This window comes from Triticum aestivum, chromosome 4D (genome assembly GCF_018294505.1).
Source record: "Triticum aestivum cultivar Chinese Spring chromosome 4D, IWGSC CS RefSeq v2.1, whole genome shotgun sequence".
In the NCBI taxonomy this organism is placed as follows: domain Eukaryota; kingdom Viridiplantae; phylum Streptophyta; class Magnoliopsida; order Poales; family Poaceae; genus Triticum; species Triticum aestivum.
Genome location: NC_057805.1, coordinates 338,917,093 through 338,933,266, shown reverse-complemented (window position 1 = coordinate 338,933,266; position 16,174 = coordinate 338,917,093). Strand labels below are relative to the sequence as shown.

The 16,174-nt window shown below is 48.8% G+C and overlaps 1 protein-coding gene across 1 annotated transcript; it reads right to left on the bottom strand.

The window, feature by feature from the left end:
• Positions 1 to 6,293: 6,293 nt before the first annotated feature.
• LOC123097778 (asparagine synthetase [glutamine-hydrolyzing] 1) lies at positions 6,294 to 10,079 on the bottom strand. The gene is made up of 12 exons (XM_044519602.1): positions 9,910 to 10,079; positions 9,348 to 9,486; positions 9,127 to 9,225; positions 8,865 to 9,006; positions 8,589 to 8,779; positions 8,307 to 8,468; positions 8,124 to 8,204; positions 7,666 to 7,887; positions 7,421 to 7,555; positions 7,247 to 7,327; positions 6,954 to 7,148; positions 6,294 to 6,843 (listed from the first exon to the last, which is right to left on the bottom strand). Exons 1-12 carry the CDS (start codon positions 9,987 to 9,989, stop codon positions 6,598 to 6,600), a joined length of 1,773 nt encoding a protein of 590 aa, XP_044375537.1. The 5' UTR covers positions 9,990 to 10,079; the 3' UTR covers positions 6,294 to 6,597.
• Positions 10,080 to 16,174: the final 6,095 nt, after the last annotated feature.

The following is a 16,174-nucleotide window of genomic DNA, read 5'->3' as shown; positions in this document are numbered from 1 at the left end:
GTGTTGATGACGATGTTGGCGACGATCTGCTGCTGACAGCGATGAATACGACGATGAGTAGCACCGCCCGACTTGGACGGAAGACGACCCGTCATGACGAATTTGAGCAGTCGCGCACAGCGCTTCCCAAAAACCTAATTCGTCCTCTCCCGGTGCAGGATCGCAAAGACGAACGGTTTCGGAGACCTGCTCTCCCACGTGCCGATGCACGCCGGCGTTTGGGATGGAGTAGACTACGATGGCGGCGCAAGTTGTGAGATGAGGCAAAACCCTACGTGTTTTTTCGGTGTATCTCTGGCCGCAGCCGGTAGCTGTATATATATTAGGACCAGAGGCGGTATTGTGTCGCGACCACAATCCCAAACCGACTCGGTTTCTAATTCGTATACTTACCGGACAAGAAATCAAAAACTTGTCTGCCAAGACATAAAAATAAAACGGCAAAAGGAAGCTGCGCTCCTGCAAGGAGACGGACCGGATTTCGGCGGACCATTCACGCGCATGTCGCATGTACGCGCCGCCTCGCCTCGCCTCGCCTCGCCACGCCACGGCCAGGCGAGGCGAGGCGAGCGAGCGCGCGTGTGTGGTTTTCCCTTTCTCTTCTCACACTCCACTTAGAGTGGTGGAGAGAACCCACTATATAAAGAGGTCCAACTCTTCTTCAACTTCCAAGGTGGGACTAAACTTAGCACCACCACTTGCCATTTTACACATGGGCTTTGAGATTTCAGAAATTGCTATGGGCCTAGCCCATTAATTCTAACAATCCCCCACCAGATCTCAAATACGCATTTAGAGATTTGCCTTCTCTCACCACTTGTTTAATATACCAGTGTTTCAGCAGAGACTGTTAAGTTGAACTTCTGCCTAGAACTTTAAGCTACATCCATTCACAACTTGACAATGGACTATGCCTTGAATTGCTAGTTTTGTGTGAACAGGTTTCACTCAAAGTCTTAACCAGTACCTGACCGCCAGTAGGCTACCCCGCGGTTTGGAGCTTATACGTCATACTCCCTGGTCTCTTCGTGAGCTTACTAGAGATCACCCAAATCTCATAGACTGCGACGTTTACAGTCAGAACTCATATAGGTGTGTTCTTTCAAGACTACTCTGTAGGACAGCATCTTTGCTAATTATAGCCAATAGAACCACATTAAGGCATGTTGCCAACCTGCCTTACAGCTCTGAGAGTTTTGCATCTTCACTTGGAGACGATCATAAGTTATTACTCTCCTCAGTTAACCAATAGCTTGTTCTTCCCAGATCCTAATTCACGGGATCTCCGATCACAAAGGTTGGGTTACTACTATGGTGTAACATCTATGGGTCTCATACCCATCTCCCTCGATGCAATATCTATCACATTTCATGATAGTCCCTTTGTAAAGGGATCTGCCAGGTTTTTGTCTGTTTGTATATACGTAACAGTTATTACTCCGGAGTTTCTCAACTTCCTGACAGACTTCAAACGTCTTTTCACGTGTCTTGATGACTTTGTATTATCTTTAGAATTGTTCACTTTAGCGATAACCGTTTGGTTATCACAATTCATAAGAATAGCCGGTACAGGTTTTTCAACAACCGGCAAGTCCATCAAGAGCTCACGCAGCCATTCTGCTTTAACAGTAGCTATGTCCAAAGCAGTTAATTCTGCTTCCATAGGTGACCTCGTCAATATGGTTTGCTTGCAATACCTCCATGACACTGCGCCACCACCATGAGTAAATACATACCCACTTGTTGCGTAAAGTACATCAACATCGGAGATCCAATTTGAATCACTATATCCTTCTAGCACAGCAGGATGCCCTGAATAAGTAATTCCGTAACTCATAGTACCTCTCAGATAGCGCAAGACCCTTTCTAGTGCATGCCAATGATCATCACCCGGGTTGGACATGAACCTACTCAGTTTGCTCACAGCAAAAGAGATATCTGGTCTTGTAGCGCTAGCTAAGTACATGAGTGAACCGACAATTTGAGAGTATCTTAATTGATCTCTCATTTCTTTCTTGTTCTTTCTGAGTGTCACGCTGGGATCATAAGGTGTTGGAGAAGGCTTGCTATCCATAAAACCGAATCGGTTCAAGACCTTCTCAACATAGTGAGATTGCGTTAATGTAATCCCACTCTCATCCTTAATAAGTTTGATATTTAGAATTACATCGGCTTCTCCCAGATCTTTCATGTCAAAACTTTTTGATAGAAAAGACTTGACCTCATTAATTGCATTAATGTTTGTACCAAAGATCAGTATGTCGTCCACATACAAACATAATATGACACTATTGCCCCCACCATGGCGATAGGAAACACACCTATCAGCCTCGTTAATGACAAATCCTGCAGAAGTCAGAGTTCTTTCAAACTTCTCATGCCATTGCTTAGGTGCCTGTTTCAGACCATACAAAGGTTTTGACAACTTGCACACCTTTCTCTCTTCACCCTTTACCACAAACCCGTAGGCTGATCCATATAGATCTCCTCTTCCAACTCTCCATTGAGAAAAGCTGTCTTTACATTCATTTGATGAATGATAAGACCATAAGAGGCAGCCAAGGAAAGTAACACTCGAATGGTGGTCATTCTGGCAACGGGTGAATAGGTGTCAAAGTAATCTTCGCCTTCTTTCTGAGTGTAGCCCTTGGCCACTAGCCGCGCCTTGTACTTATCAATAGTACCATCAGGCTTTAGCTTCTTTTTGAACACCCACTTACAGCCCACAGGTTTACAACCATATGGTCTATCAGTTAGTTCCCAAGTTCCATTAGAAAGAATTGAGTCCATCTCATTATGAACAGCTTCTTTCCAATCATCTACATCCGGAGATGCATATGCTTCTGCAATCGTCTTGGGTGTGTCGTCCACAAGGTATACAATGAAATCATCACCAAAGGATTTTGCAATCCTTTGTCTCTTGTTCCTTCTAGGAACTTCATGGTTATCCTTCTCAAGGACTTCCTCATGTGATTGTTCGAAATATTCATCAGTTGTACTAGATTCAGGAATTATCTCAGAAGAAAATCTAGCAATGCTATGCATATCTTTCATAGGAAATATGTTCTCAAAAAATGTTGCATCACGAGATTCCATTATAGTATCAACATGCATATCAGGTACTTCAGATTTTACCACTAAAAACCTATAAGCAATGCTCCGTTGAGCATACCCTAGAAAGACACAATCCACTGTCTTTGGTCCAAGTTTGCGTTTCTTAGGAATAGGAATATTGACCTTTGCCAAACATACCCAAGTGCGCAAATAAGAAAGTGATGGTTTTCTCCCAACCCACTCCTCATAAGGGGTTTTTTCTTTATTATTGTTGGGAACTCTATTCAGGACATGACATGAAGTCAATAGAGCCTCCCCCCACCATGCCTTAGATAAACCAGCAGTGTCTAACATGGCATTCACCAAGTCAGTCAATGTGCGGTTTTTCCTCTCAGCCACTCCATTTGATTGAGGTGAATAGGGAGGCGTCCTCTCATGAATAATACCATGTTCCTCACAAAATTCATCAAAAACTTTTGGAAAATACTCTCCACCACGATCGGACCTAAGACGCTTGATCTTTCTCTCTAGTTGATTTTCAACTTCAGCTTTATAGATTTTAAAGTAGTCTAATGCTTCATCTTTAGTTTGCAACAAATAAACATAGCAAAATCTAGTCGCATCATCAATCAAAGTCATGAAATATCTCTTTCCACCTTTTGTCAACACACCATTCATCTCACAAAGATCAGAATGTATGAGTTCTAGAGGTGCCAAGTTTCTCTCCTCGGCAGCCTTATGAGGCTTTCGAGGTTGCTTAGATTGCACACAACTATGGCACTTAGAACCTTTGGCAACTGTGAAGTTCGGAATTAAACTCATGCTGGATAGCTGAGACATTAAACCAAAATTAATATGACATAAACGAGAGTGCCAAATACTTGCATCATCATTAACACTAGCACAAATTTGGTTTATTGACTTATTGCAAAAATCTGAAAGAGAAAAGCGGAACAAGCCTCCGCACTCATAGACTTTTCCTATAAATTGTCCAAATCTTGACACGATTACTTTATTGGACTCTAAAAATACCTTAAATCCATCTCGACATAGAAGGGAGCCGCTAACTAGATTCTTGTTCATAGTAGGGACATGCTGCACGTTCCTTAGTTGCTCGATCTTTCCCGAAGTAAACTTCAGATCCACCGTGCCAATGCCACGAACAGAAGCATGTGACCCATTCCCCATTAGGACGGAAGAATCCCTTGCGACCTGATAAGAAGTAAACAGGGAGATGTCAGCACACACATGAACGTTAGCACCCGAATCAATCCACCACGAAGATGATTGAAATACTGAAAGCACAATAGGTAAATTACCATACCCATCAGTATTGCTAGCGGTCACCATGTTGACAGTCTTGGAGCTTGTTTTCCCTCTGCGGTCTGCACGTTCAGGGCATTCCTTGGAAAAGTGTCCAGGCTTCCCACAGGCGTAGCACTCTAGCTCAGCCTTGTTGAACTTCTTCTTCTTGAAGGTAGTAGTCTTGGTAGGCTTGTTGAAAACAGGTTTGTTCTTCCCTTTGTTCTTGTTCTGTGGGTACCTCTGCACCATGTTAGCAGTAGGCTGAACCTCACCTCCTTTTTCAGTGGTATCTTTAGCCCGAGCTTTTTCTTCAACATCAAGAGATGCAATCAGATTTTCAACTGATATCTCCTGTCTCTTATGCTTCAGAGTTGTGGCGAAATTCCTCCATGAAGGAGGCAACTTTGCAATCATGCACCCAGCCACGAATTTGTCGGGTAGAACACATTTAAGGAGTTCAAGTTCCTTCACAATGCACTGTATCTCATGAGCTTGTTCAACCACAGAACGGTTATTCACCATCCTGTAGTCATGAAAACTCTCCATGATGTACAGTTCACTGCCTGCATCTGTTGCACCGAATTTTGCATTCAGTGCATCCCACAGAATTTTTCCGTCGTTTATGTGCATGTACACATCACACAGACGGTCAGCAAGAACACTCAGAATGCATCCCACAAACATAGTATTGGCTTCCTGGAATTTTCTCCGATCTTCGTTGGTCATTCCCTCTGGAGCACCAACACTAGCGTGGAAAACTTTCAGAGCAGTAAGCCAGAGCGTGGTCTTCACCTGCCACCTCTTAAAGTGCACACCGGTAAACTTATCCGGCCTTAGTGCATCAGCGAATCCAGCCATAGTTAACTCAGGAAACTGCCTATAATTAGGTTTTTCGATTGTTGAAATATTAGGCAAGTTCATGATTAATTCCAGTAAATAATTCATGACTAGAAGAGATACTAGCATGCAATAATCTAGCAAACTAGAAGAACAGCAAGACATGCATGACAGCAGCAAACACGTAACAATAGCTGTAGAAACAGACATGAACAGAGGATGTTGGACGTACTGATCGTTAGCTATTATGGGTGCGACAGTGTTGATGACGATGTTGGCGACGATCTGCTGCTGACGGCGATGAATACGACGATGAGTAGCACCACCCGACTTGGACGGAAGACGACCCGTGATGACGAATTTGAGCAGTCGCGCACAACGCTTCCCAAAAACCTAATTCGTCCTCTCCCGGTGCAGGATCGCAAAGACGAACGGTTCCGGAGACCTGCTCTCCCACGCGCCGATGCACGCCGGCGTTTGGGATGGAGTAGACTACGATGGCGGCGCAAGTTGTGAGATGAGGCAAAACCCTAGGTGTTTTTTCGGTGTATCTCTAGCCGCAGCCGGTAGCTGTATATATATACTCATCGTCGTATTCATCGCCGTCAGCAGCAGATCGTCGCCAACATCGTCATCAACACTGTCGCACCCATAATAGCTAACGATCAGTACGTCCAACATCCTCTGTTCATGTCTGTTTCTACAGCTATTGTTACGTGTTTGCTGCTGTCATGCATGTCTTGCTGTTCTTCTAGTTTGCTAGATTATTGCATGCTAGTATCTCTTCTAGTCATGAATTATTTACTGGAATTAATCATGAACTTGCCTAATATTCCAACAATGTGAAGAATAGAAAGAATTTCGCCATAGAAACAGAATTCTATTCCTACAAACCAAAGAGCTCTAAAAGATTTTTTCCAATAGACATCCTGTCCTATAGAATTCCTTTAAAATTTCACCAAACCAAAGAAGGCCTTATTTTGGCGAATGCGAAACGAAACTGGTTTCAGCAATCGCAAAAAGGAAAAAAAGGAAACTGGTTTCAGGAGCGAAGAGTGAGGCAGGGAAGGCGGCATTACATCACGTGCTACAACAAAGAAAAGAACGGGGCACATTTGAGGAAACATAAGGCGGATCGATCAATAGTACACCATACTAGTTCACTTGATCCACGATCTTGTTGTACAGGCGATCCATCACATTCGCCCCCGCCACATGCTCGGACCGCGAGCTCCATCCCACGCACACGCACACACAACAAACACTGAAGAAACGTACAACAAGTTGGGAGTACACAACAACAGCACCGGCCGCGGCGCCAACGGCATATGGGCCATCAGTCCGAGGGCACGCGCACACGCACGCACGCTCCTACGAACCAGCTAGCGCGAGCGGCGACGGCTAGCACGGGACCAGAGTCCCGTTGGCGTTGGCGTTCCCGTTCGCCGTGCCGTTCCCGTTGGCCTTCCCGTTGGCCACCGCCCCGTTGCCGTTGGCGTGGGCGTGAGCGGGGGCGGCATCGTTGTGGGAGGCGATGTGCCGGCCGGAGGGGTCGTTGGAGGCCTTCCACTGCGCCACCCACTCGATGGCCGCCGGCGTGCTGCACGCGATGCTCGGGCCCCACGACACCGTCTCCCTCGCCGACTCCTGCATCAGTTCAGATTTTTGCCTTGCAAGTCAGTAAATAAATCCTTCCAATGGGTATAGAATCCGTCAGTTAAACTGCTTGGTATCTCTCTGAATTATTAATCAATTACCTGAGGGTAGAGCCTCTCGAAGATCATCCGGTAGTAGTACGCCTCCTTGTTGATGGGGGTGTTGTAGGGGTACTCCTCTGCGGCGTTCTTCATCATCTCGTCAGTCACCTGCTGCTCAGTAAAAGCCTTGAGGCCGTCGATCCAGTTGTAGCCGACGCCGTCGCTGAATTGCTCTTTCTGCCTGTACAAGATATGCTGTTGCAGAAAAAGCATTAGTTCAGAACGCAGCCCCCTGTGCATACTACGCTGGATATCTGATCTTCTGAAAAGCTCAAAGAAGGTGGTGTCTGTACCCTTGGCAGGTAAGGCTCCTTCTCGTCATCGAACGCCTTCCTCAGAACCCACTTCTCGATGCGGCCCAGATCCGCGTCGTACTGCGTCGCAGCAACAGCAAGAAAGCGTCAGAAAAATTCAGACAAAAAATATAACAAACCTGAACTTTATGGCAGAGATGAGTGAGACTGTACCAGTTTCCACTCGGGGTCCATGCTCATGGCGACGTCGATGAACTCCTTGTCGAGGAACGGCACGCGGACTTCCAGCCCCCAAGCCGACGTGGCCTTGTTGGCGCGCAGGCAGTCATACTGATGGAGCGCCTTCACCTGCGGGTTCACATCAGTTTCGCGTCAAATCCGAGAGAATCTGACGAGTGTATCTTGGTTGTTTGTGCAGTATTATTAATTAGCTATGTAAATTCAGTTTCAGTTAGCACCTTGCGGCATGTCTCCTTGTGGAACTCCTCCTTGTTTGGGGCGTAGTGGAAGTAGAGGTAGCCGCCAAGGAGCTCGTCGGAGCCTTCCCCGGACAGCACCATCTTAACCCCGAGCGCCTTGATCTTGCGCGCCATCAGGAACATCGGCGTGCTCGCACGTATGGTCGTCACGTCGTACGTCTCGTTGTGGTAGATCACCTCCTCGATGGCGTCGATGCCATCCTAAACAGGACAAAATGACTCATCAGTACCTCTGAATCTCTGATCCCCCGCTGTCTGTAGTGAGCAGTCTTTTTCATTTACTATATGCCAAGATGTCTTAAGGCTTAAGGTTTTAATCTCAAATTTCCGGGGTTGTCAGTGTGACTCTTCTGTTGGGTTTTAATCGCAAATTTATTATGCCAAGCATGAAGCATCAAGATGTCCTGAGGCTTGAGGTTTTATTTGCTTTTCTTTACCTGGACGGTGAAGTGGAACTCGTGATGGATGGTTCCAAGATAGTCAGCTACCTCTCTCGCGGCCTTCAGATCAGGTGAGCCCTACAATGCGCAGCAACATATTAGAAACATGAGATTCCCATGGTTCTTGAAGAAGAAGAAGAAACAGTAGGAGAAGACAGAAACATGTGAAGAAAAATAAACCTCTAGGCCGACGACAAAGGAGTGGAGCTCAGTTCCAAACTTCTTGGCGGCTTCAGTCTCGATGAGATGGCGCTTGGTCACCGAGGCGACGAGAGAGGAGTCGAGGCCGCCGGAGAGGAGGACGCCGAAGGGCACGTCAGTCATGAGCCTCTTGATGACGGCCTATACAAAACAAAACAGCACACATGGGCGACTCCACTGTCAGTCACCGTCACACTACCTACCGTACACAGAAGCAAGTATCACGTGGTGCTACGGTCAGCGTGGTGGTATGCTATGCACCTTCTCGAACGCCTCCCTGAGGACGAGGGGCTGGTACGCCGTCGCCGGGACGTGCTCGGCGAACCACTGCGGGTTGTACCACCGCCGGAACCCGCCGGCGGCGCTCGAGTACAGGTTCCCCGGAGGGAAGAGCTCGAACTTTGGGCAGTCCTCGTGGAGCGCCTTCATCTCAGACGCAATCCAGACGGAGCCTGCGAGAGCACACCAGACAAATAAGTCGCAGTCCAGACGTGATGAATCTGTGGTGACAGAAGCTGGCGGGGTTGACGTGCGTACCGTCGCTGCCCCGGCCGAAGTAGAGGGGGTTGACGCCCACGGCGTCGCGGGCGGCCATGTACGTCTTGTTGCGGGTGTCGTACAGTACGAAGGAGAAGACGCCGTCCAGCATGTTGACGAAGTTCTCGCCGTACTCCTCATACTTGAGACAGCAGCAGGAGCAGGGGTGGTCGGCGTCAGTATTCAGTTTTGTTCTTTTGCTCATTTCATTGCAATTGCGAAGCTAATTTCGGCAGCTCGGAACCGAAACGATCTCGCTTACCAGAGGGATGATAACCTCGCAGTCGCTGCCGGTGGTGAAGGTGTGCTTGGCGGCGAACTGCTTGCGGATCTTCTTGTGGTTGTAGATCTCTCCATTGGCCTTTTCATCAACAACAGCAACCAACAGTTAGAAAACGATAGGCGATGGAGAACAAGCAGTCTACTTGCAGGACGTGGCAAACACACCACGCGCACAAAGCAACAGCGCACATATATGCATACCACGACGACGACGGTCCGGTCCTCGTTGTAGAGGGGCTGGTCGCCGGAGAGCGGGGAGACGACGGAGAGCCGCTGCTGCGCCAGGAAGTTGCCCTCGCACTGGAACAGCCCGGACCAGTCCGGCCCACGGTGCTTCAGCCTGCAAAATCATACCGAGTCAAAATCCACAAGCCGTGCCACGAACAGAGCAATCAAATAACAGTAAGCGCAGGGAGCTTAGGCTTAACGAAGAGGAAGATTCCGGTGTTGTTTTTCCAGATCTGCCCTTACTGTTCGATTCTTTCCGGGCTCATATCATATGCAACAAAACGACGAGAAAGGCTAACGAGGACAAAACAGAAACAAGAACGGAAAACAAAAAAAAAAGTGTTGGACGATCCTGTTTTAGTTCTTTCCGGCAAGGTATCTATGTATGTACACATATATCAACGACATTTTGTTTTACGATCCACACAAGAACCTCAAGATTATGCCGACGATACGGGCGGCCATTAGAATTTAGAACCGGGCGCTAGGGATTTGAAGGGGGGAGGTGCATGGATAGTGCAGGACAGGTGCTTGCCTGCGGGAGCAGGAGAGGACGCGAGCCCTCTTGGCCTGCGACCAGTCGGCGCAGCCGAGGACGGCCAAAATCCCACACATGGTGGACGCGGCGACGGACGACGCGGGTTTCGGGGGTGGATGAGGTTGGAGAAGAAGGAGAGAGTGAATGATGCTCGTGTTGAGAGGTGATGCGGGAATTAGCGGATGCGCGCGCCGTATTTATAGCCGATCCGCGCGGCTCCGGGGCCTCGCGTCTGCGACCGGGGAGCTCTCCCACCCTCGCTGCGGGGACACGTGGCGGGTGTCGGTTGGGAGGGTTCCGTGCGCGGCGGGAGTTTATCCCCTCCGGATGCAGCGTCGTCCAGTCAGCGTGGGCCCCGCCGCCCGCGTCAGCGCCGGGCGGTGCCGTCGGATCTACGATCCACGGCGGCAGAGAGGGCTGGGGGTGGGCCCGGGAGGCCGGATTCATCAACGGCCGGCTGTGCTTCGCTGCGATGCCTCCTCCTGGTTTAGGTTTTTTTTCCTCGTGTGATGGATGATGCAAACAACGCCATTATTGAGATTTGGGAGCATCTTGGATGTGATTAACATATTCAGGGATGTTCATTTCTATTTCTGAACGAGGACGCTTTCTCATGCTGCCAAGGTTCGATGAATCCGCCCCTTGTTTTTCTTTTCCTTTCACTCCTAGCATCTTTGATTTCTACTGTGATTACTGAAGCTATAATGCCTATATTTGGAAACCAGTTTCCAAAAAATGTTACTACTATCAATATGGTGACTAATTGTGCTAACTATTGTACTTTATTATTACTCCATAGTTCAGTTTATTTCCTTATTTAGGATCACTGACATTTTTATCTTAGAACTATAAGCTTTTTTACCTTAAACCACAGAAAGAAACTGTTCACTAAATGTAAGAAAAAAGAGTTCTAATTCTCTCTCAATTAAAAACTAAAATAGTTCTTCGGCGCTGCCCGTGGTTTTGGTGCAGCAACAAAACATGGGCACGGAGCGGTTGGTGTCGTTGCAACTGGTGGCCCGCTCAACGGCTCTCCCACAGAGCAAGGGGAGTGGAGCGGCAATCCAAAGAGTGACAGAGCCCACGATTACCCGTCAGCTAATGGACGAGAGGACAACATGTTTGAGCGCTTTGGTGGTGGAGCCCGTAGACACCTTTGGTGGGCCTGCTCCCGCGCCGATGGAGATCCCAGGTGGGGTCCTGCCCAATGGGGTGGAGCCAGCTTCGAATCCTGCGCGGATGGCAAAGTTGCAGCCGCCTCCGCTCCCGTGTGACGTGGTCCCAGGAAGGATCCTGTCTGCGGGGCCGGCGGGCCAGACTTGTAATCCCAGGGGCAGTGAGGTAGCATTGGAGGATAGGCTATTGGTGGGGCCCCAGGAAAATGACAATGTCTTTGGCACAACCACGGGGCCGGATCCCGCAGTTGGTGTCGAGAATAATGCGATTGCTGCCCATGCACGGGCACGGAGGCCAATGCAGGCGTCAAGGAGGAGCAATCATCGATGCCATCGGGTGGGACCCTTGATGGGAATCATGCACATGACCCCTGCATGGAGGCATGCACGTACAATCAGGCACGCGCGGCGCCTTCAAATCCAGACTCGCTTAATCTGTCCCCAGCGCCCTTAACGTCACAGATGAAATGACCCCGCAGGAGATGCTAGCTTACGATCGGCCTAAGGTACTTTGCTCCAGCATCATCTCTAAATTGACGCCGCCACTCATCCACGAGGTGCAAGCCTCCAAGCTTCGAGCTCAGGCGGAACACTTCACGCCAACACGAAACACGAGGGCCGGCGCCGAATGCTTCCAAGGCCACGTCAGCGGAGAACATGCTCCTGCGCGCGCTTGGGATTGGTCAAGGATCTCAAGGAGCTGTTCGATTCCCCACTCAGGGAGCAGCACGTGCGCATTTTTGCTGCAATCTTGGGCAAGTTAATGCCTTCCCGTGGGGAGCTAGAGAGGGGTTGTGTCACCCTGCTATGTGCATGAGATGGCAACTTCTTCTAGTGTCGGGCGTCCATTGTTCTTCATGGATTACAACTCGAAGCTTTTGTGTTGGAATGTGTGTGGGTTAAACAACCTGGCTAAAAGGAAGGGGGTGAGGGAGTTCATAGGCTCAACTAAGGTGAACATGGTGTGTTTGCACGAAAGAAAGGTGGATGTAATTGACCAATTCCTAGTAATGCAATGTCTTGGGCCATCGTTGGATGGCTTCACTTACTTGTCGGCGACGAGACACGTGGGAGGATCCTTTTGGCTTGGGATTCAACTAAAGTTGAGGTGGACATTATCATTCTCGATACTCATAGTATCATCGGGAAAGTGCACACAAGGGAGGGGATTTCCTGGTGGATCACGGTGGTGTACGGGCCTCAAGGAGATGAGGCAAAGATTGCATTCCTCGAAGAGCCGAGGGCAAGGCGCATGGTCTGCCTGGGCCAATGGATGCTTCTGGGACATTTGAACATGATCTTAAGAGCTTCTGACAAGAACAACAATAACCTCAGAAGTAACATCATAAACAAGTTCCGGAGCTTTGTGGATGAACATGAGTTAAAGGAGCTCTATATGCACGGGAGGTGATTCACATGGTTAAATGAGCAGGAGGCTCTAACCTTGACTAAGATCGATCACGTGCTAGTCTCAGTTGATTGGGAGTTGGAACATACAAACAGTTTGCTTCAAGCGCTGTCCTCGGGAATCACAGACCACGCACCTCTCGACAAGCGCGCTATGCTGCGCTAAGAGGCGCTTTTGCTTCGAGCTGTACTGGACAAAGTTGGAAGGTTTTGGGAAAGCTGTCAGGGATGCTTGGATCTATGACGACCATATGGATGATGCAAACAACGACATTATTGGGAGCATCTTCGATATGATTAACATATTTCGGGATGTTCATTTCTATTTCTGAATGCGGGCGCTTTGTGACGCTGCCAAGATTCGATGAATCCGCCACTTGTTTTTTTCAGTCCTAGCATCTTTGATTTCTACGGTGATTACTGAAGTTCTAATGCTAAAATTGGAAACCAATTTCGAAAAAATGTTATTATCAATATAGTGGCTAATTGTGCTAACTACTTTATTATGATTACTCTGTATTTCGGTTTATTTCCTTATTTAGGATCACTGACATTTTTATTTTAGAAATATAAGCTTTTTACCTTAAAGAGAAACAAACTGTTCACTAGGTGTAAGAAACAAGAGTTCTAATTCTCTCTCAATTAAAAACTAAAAGAATTCATCAGCGCTGCCCGTGGTTTTGGTGCAGCAACCAAACACGGGCGCGGAGCGGTTGGTGTCATTGCAGCTGGTGGCCCCCTAACGGCTCTCCCACAGAGCAAGGGGAGTGAAGCGGCAATCCAATGGGTGACGGAGCCCACGATTGCCCGTCAGCCAATGGATGAGAGGACAACAGGTTCGAGCGATTTGGTGGTGGAGCCCGTGGAGACCTTTGGTGGGCCTGCTCCAGCGCCAATGGAGATCCCAGGTGGGATCCTGCCCAATGGGGTGGAGCCAGCTTCGAATCCTGCGCGGATGGCAAAGTTGTAGCCGCCTCCACTCCCGTTTGACGTGGTCCCAAGTAGGATCCTGTCTGTGGGGCTGGCGGGCCAGACTTGTAATCCCAAGGGCAGTGAGGTGGCATTGGAGGATAGGCTATTGGTGGGGGCCCAGGAAAAGGGCAACGTCTTTGGCACAGCCACGGGGCCGGATCCCACAGTTGGTGTCGAGAATAATGCGATTGCTGCCCATGCACGGGCACAGAGGCCAATGCAGGCGTCAAGGAGGAGCAAGCATCGATGCCGTCGGGTGGGACCCTTGATGGGAATCATGCACATGACACATGCATGGAGGCATGCACGTACAATCAGGCACGCGCGACCCCTTCAAATCTAGACGCGCCTGATCTGCCCCCTGCACCCTTAACGTCACAGATTGAATGACCCCCAGGAGACGCTAGTTTATGATCGGCCTAAGGTATTTTGCTCCAGCATCATCTCTGAATTGACGCCGCCACTCATCCACGAGGTGCAAGCCTCCAAACTTTGAGCTCAGGCGAAACCCTTCACGCCAACGTAGAACACGAGGGCTTCCAAACGGCCGGCGGCGAATGCTTCCAAGGCCACGTCAGCGGAGAACATGCTCCTGCACGCGCTTGGGATTGGTCAAGGATCTCAAGGAGTTGTTCGATTCCCCACTCACGGAGCAACACGTGTGCTTTTTTGCTGCAATCTTGGGCAAGTTCATGCCTTCCCGTGGGGAGCTAGAGAGGGGTTGTGTCACCCTGCTGTGTGCATGAGAGGGCGACTTCTTCTAGTGTCACGTGTCCATTGTTCTTCACGGATTACAACTCGAAGCTTTTGTGTTGGAATGTGCGTCGGTTAAAAACCCTGGCTAAAAGGAAGGGGGTGAGGGAGTTCATAGGCTCAACTAAGGTGAACATGGTGTGTTTGCAAGAAAGAAAGGTGGACATCATCATTCTCGTAATGAAATTTGGACCAATTCCTAGTAATGCAATGTCTTGGGCCATCGTTGGATGGCTTCACTTACTTTTCGGCGATGAGACACGTGGGAGGGTCGTTTTGGCTTGGGATTAAACTAAAGTTGAGGTGGACATCATCATTCTCGATACTCATAGTATCATCAGGAAAGTGCACACAAAGGAGGGGATTTCTTGGTGGATCACGGTGGTGTACGGGCCTCAAGGCGATGAGGCAAAGATTGCATTCCTCGAAGAGCCGAGGGCAAGGCGCATGGTCTGCCTGGGCCAATGGATGCTTTTGGGACATTTGAACATGATCTTAAGAGCTTCTGACAAGAACAACAATAACCTCAAAAGTAACATCATAAACAAGTTGCGGAGCTTTGTGGATGAACATGAGTTAAAGGAGCTCTATATGCACGGGAGGCGATTGACATGGTTAAATCAGCGGGAGGCTCTAACCATGGCTAAGATCGATCACGTGCTAGTCTCGGTTGATAGTTGGAACATACAGACAGTTTGCTTCAAGCGCTGTCCTCAGGAATCTCAGACCACGCACCTCTACACCTCTCCACAAGCGCGCTATGCTGCGCTAAGAGGCGCTTTTGCTTCGAGCTGTACTGGAGAAAGTTGGAAGGTTTCGGGCAAGCTGTCAGGGATGCTTGGATCTGCGATGACCATATGGATGATGCAGACAATGCCATTATTGGGAGCATCTTGGATATGATTAAGATATTCCGGGATGTTCATTTCTATTTCTGAACGTGGGCGCTTTCTAATGCTGCCAAGATTCGATGAATCCGCCACTTGTTTTTTTCTTTCACTCCTAGCATCTTTGATTTCTACGGTGATTACTGAAGTTCTAATGCTAAAACTGGAAACCAGTTTTGAAAAAATGTTATTATCAATATGGTGACTAATTGTGCTAACTACTTTATTATTATTACTCATATTTCTGTTTATTTCCTTATTTAGGATCACTAACATTTTTATCTTAGAACTGTAAGCTTTTTTTCCTTAAGCAGAAACAAACTTTTCACTAGGTGTAAGAAACAAGAGTTCTAATTCTCTCCCAATTAAAAACTAAAAGAATTCTTCGGCACTGCCTGTGGTTTTGGTGCAGCAACAAAACTCGGGCGTGGAGCGGTTGGTGTCGTTGCAGCTGGTGGCCCCCTCAACGGCTCTCCTACAGAGCGAGGGGAGTGGAGTGGCAATCCAAAGGGTGACGGAGCCCATGATTACCCGTCAGCCAATGGACGAGAGGACAACAGGTTCGAGTGCTTTGGTGGTGGAGCCCGTAGACACCTTTGGTGGGCCTGCTCCCGCGCTGATGGAGATCCTAGGTGGGGTCCTGCCCAATGGGGTGGATCCGGCTTCAGATCCTACGCGGGTGGCAGAGTTGCAGCTGCCTCCTCTACCATCTGATGTGGGCCCATGTAGCATCATGTCTGCGGGGCCGTCGGGCCAGGTTGTAATCCCAAGGGCAGCAAGGTGGCATTGGAAGATAGGCTATTGGTGGGCCCTCAGGAAAAGGACAACCTGTTTGACACAGCCACGAGGTTGGATCACACAGTTGGTGTCGAGGATGATGCGATTGCTACCCACACGGGCACAGAGACTAATGAAGGCGTGGAGGAGGAGCATGCATCGATGCCATCGGGCGGGACCCTTTATTGGAATCATGCATATGGCCCGTGCATGGAGGCATGCACATACAGTCATGCACGTGTGGCGCCTTCAAATTTGGACGCACCTGTTCTGCCCTCCAGCGCCCTTAAC

Excerpts from the sequence above, each read along its gene's own strand:
- LOC123097778 (XM_044519602.1), bottom strand. The coding sequence starts at position 9,989 with ATGTGTGGGATTTTGGCCGTCCTCGGCTGCGCCGACTGGTCGCAGGCC. Across the intron at positions 8,469-8,588 it reads TCAGGGAGGCGTTCGAGAAG|GCCGTCATCAAGAGGCTCAT; the intron begins GTGCATAGCATA and ends TGTTTTGTATAG. Across the intron at positions 7,149-7,246 it reads AGGAGCCTTACCTGCCAAGG|CATATCTTGTACAGGCAGAA; the intron begins GTACAGACACCA and ends TTTCTGCAACAG.